Source organism: Plasmopara halstedii, assembly GCF_900000015.1.
Source record: "Plasmopara halstedii genome assembly, contig: Scaffold_487, whole genome shotgun sequence".
In the NCBI taxonomy this organism is placed as follows: domain Eukaryota; phylum Oomycota; class Peronosporomycetes; order Peronosporales; family Peronosporaceae; genus Plasmopara; species Plasmopara halstedii.
In genome coordinates, this window is record NW_020187407.1 from 1 (window position 1) to 310 (window position 310).

The window sequence follows — 310 nt, forward strand, 5'->3', positions numbered from 1 at the left end:
AGTAAGGGAAATGCTGACTTTGTTTCTCTCGTTAAGAATTATCGGCAGTTTCTCGACAGCATGGGTCCCCCTCATTTATTAGAAGATATCAAAAAGTGGTGCGAGACAAAGAAGAATCTTGAAAGCGCAGTTGGACATCCTATTGATGGAACTGTAGACACAGCTTATGAGCAAGACAAGTTTCTTTACGACGGCAAGATATTTGCTGCATATGAAAGCTACATTCGCGCTCACAATAAAGCGAAACCATTCGCGCAGATAAAATTGCTTCCCGCACTTACGGCTCGGTTTGGTGATCGTGATACATCGA

The 310-nt window shown here is 42.9% G+C and overlaps 1 protein-coding gene across 1 annotated transcript; it reads left to right on the top strand.

Annotated features, from left to right (window-relative positions):
- Window positions 1–60: 60 nt before the first annotated feature.
- PHALS_10633 (uncharacterized protein) lies at window positions 61–298 on the top strand (the record flags this gene model as incomplete). Its single annotated transcript, XM_024726091.1, has 1 exon — window positions 61–298. A coding segment is annotated over one exon (238 nt), but the record flags the coding sequence as incomplete, so codon positions are not given.
- Between the last annotated feature and the right edge of the window lie 12 nt (window positions 299–310).